This window comes from Marmota marmota, unplaced genomic scaffold, assembly GCF_001458135.2.
Source record: "Marmota marmota marmota unplaced genomic scaffold, marMar, whole genome shotgun sequence".
Lineage (NCBI taxonomy): Eukaryota > Metazoa > Chordata > Mammalia > Rodentia > Sciuridae > Marmota > Marmota marmota.
In genome coordinates, this window is record NW_026000174.1 from 58,847,393 (window position 1) to 58,849,915 (window position 2,523).

The 2,523-nt window shown below is 34.4% G+C and overlaps 1 protein-coding gene across 1 annotated transcript; it reads left to right on the top strand.

Moving 5' to 3' along the window:
• The first annotated feature begins 1,348 nt into the window (after window positions 1–1,348).
• Window positions 1,349–2,284, top strand: LOC107135333 (olfactory receptor 141-like). The gene has a single exon (XM_015477218.1). It carries the CDS (start codon window positions 1,349–1,351, stop codon window positions 2,282–2,284), a length of 936 nt encoding a protein of 311 aa, XP_015332704.1.
• The last annotated feature ends 239 nt before the right edge of the window (window positions 2,285–2,523 follow it).

Here is a 2,523-nt window from a genome sequence, read left to right on the forward strand (position 1 = left end):
AAAATCTATACTTTCTAGCAGACAGTTTCACCTACTCGAAATAGAAACTGAACTCATGTACAGGTAACTCCAATACCTAATTTGCTTAATCATGAGATGAATGGGGAAAGATTTATTCCATCAATTACCTATTTCTACATTTTTATCTTTAAGTATATATTTTATAAAGACTGTTTTGTAAATATTTTGATTATGGAACTACTTTGTGACTTAGCAGTTAACTAGCTGTTATATAACTGAGTTCATGTTCAATTACATCTAAACAAAAATAAAAACTGTAGAGAACAATGTGCTTTTTCAGAATAACTCTACCACTTTTCATCAGATATTGAGGGAGTAAACAAAACTCACAGAATGTCAAGATTCCAAAATTATAAAATGGTGAACTGTTTAACTGTATCTTACCCTCTAAACTTTGGTATTATTTAGATAATCCCAGTAAGACTTGATATAGAACCAAGTTTAGAAATTAGCCCATAAAATATAACTCAGAAATGTGTTATTCTTTGAAATCAATGTAATTCAGTATATTTTATATTTTAAATAAAATATTAAAATTTATTAATCTATTTTTCCTTCAATACTTTGTTCCATTAATTTAAAATATAGAATGCTTGAATCGTACAAGAAAGTAGCAAGTTATTTTAAAAAATTTCTGAAGGATCTGAAATTCTGAAGCTCTCTCTATGTCATCTGTTTACTTCTATACAATCTCACGTGTTCAGATGTTAAAAGATTATCTTTCTGCTCCTCACTTGATGTTTTAATGCAATTTATTAAGAAACAGCTAATAGAACTCTCTGATGAATCAATAGTTTTGACCTGATGGCATTTAGAAAGGATGAGTTTAACTACTAAGTAAAAAAAATACTACACCATTCATATAATTTTGCATGAGTGGCATCAAGACTTCACTCACCATTGTTTCATTGTCTCCTGATCCACTGTGTGGAAATTATACACTGACAAAAATAATTAGGACTCGTGAGCATCATGTTATGTGAAAAAAGAAAAAGAAAGCCCAGAGTCATATGTTTTCTCTCATGCATGGAAGTTAGAAAGAAAAGAGGAAGAAAAGCTATCTGACAAAAACAGAAAGGAGACCAGTAGAGTATAGGAAGGGAATCCTGAAAAGGATGGAGGGGAAGACAGGGAAAAGAATTGGGGAAAGACATTGATCAAAGTATGTTAAGTTAAATGGTACCACTGTGCATAATTATTATGAACTAATAAAAATTATAAAGAGATAAAATAATTTTCACTTGTCTTACAGGTTTGCTCATTATTTTTATAGGGCTGTGAACTAGGATCTTTGAAGATCTTCAAGTCTGTTTTATGACATTTAGCCATGAAGAATGTCACTGAAGTTAATTCATTTATACTTCAGGGTTTCACGGACAATAAAGAACTGAGAATCATGTTCTTTGTCATATTCCTAGTAGTTTATATTTTTACTGTCACAGGAAATTTGGGACTGATTGGATTAGTCATCTTGGATTCCCGGCTCCACAATCCCATGTACTATTTTCTGAGTGTGCTGTCTTCTGTGGATGCCTCCTATTCCACAGATGTTATCCCAAATATGTTAGTAAATTTCATATCAAAAAGAAAAATGATTTCATTCTATGGATGTGCAACACAGTCATTTCTTGCTGTCGCTTTTGGAACCACAGAATGCTTTCTCTTGGCTGCCATGGCTTATGATCGCTATGTGGCCATCTACAACCCACTTCTGTATTCAGTGAGCATGTCACCCAGGGTCTATGTGCCACTCATCATGGCTTCCTGTGTTGGAGGAATTCTTCATGCCATTTTACATACAGTGGCCACTTTTAGCCTGTCCTTCTGTGGATCCAATGTAATCAGACACATATTCTGTGACATCCCTCCTCTACTTGCCATTTCTTGTTCTGACACTCACATAAATGAGCTTCTGCTCTTCCTCTTTGTGAGCTCCATTGAGATAGTCACCATCCTGATTGTCCTGATCTCCTATGGCTTCATCCTGTTGGCCATTCTGAAGATGCATTCTGCTGAGGGGAGGAGGAAAGTGTTCTCTACCTGTGGCTCCCACCTGACTGGAGTGTCCATTTATCATGGGACCATCCTCTTCATGTATATGAGACCAAGTTCCAGCTATGCTCTGGAGCATGACATGATAGTGTCAGTATTTTACAGCACTGTTATCCCTATGCTGAATCCCATCATCTATAGTTTGAGAAACAAAGATGTAATAGAGGCAATGAAAAAACTTTTTAAAAAAATAAGTGTATGGATGAAATAAATTTTTCATACTAAACATTAAACTGGAAAAAAGTAGTCTCAATTTTAGTGCCTTCTTGTCATGAATTGTATTTAAAATATTTTGATTTTGGACTCAAAAGGTGGCAGAGAGTATCTAGTTAGCAACACTCATCTTCTCTACAGAGAAGAAGTGAAGCAGATGAACAGAGATTTGGTGGACAGAGTAAAAACTCACAGGATTAATATCAGAAAGTTTTAGAATTGGAGGGACTTGGAATT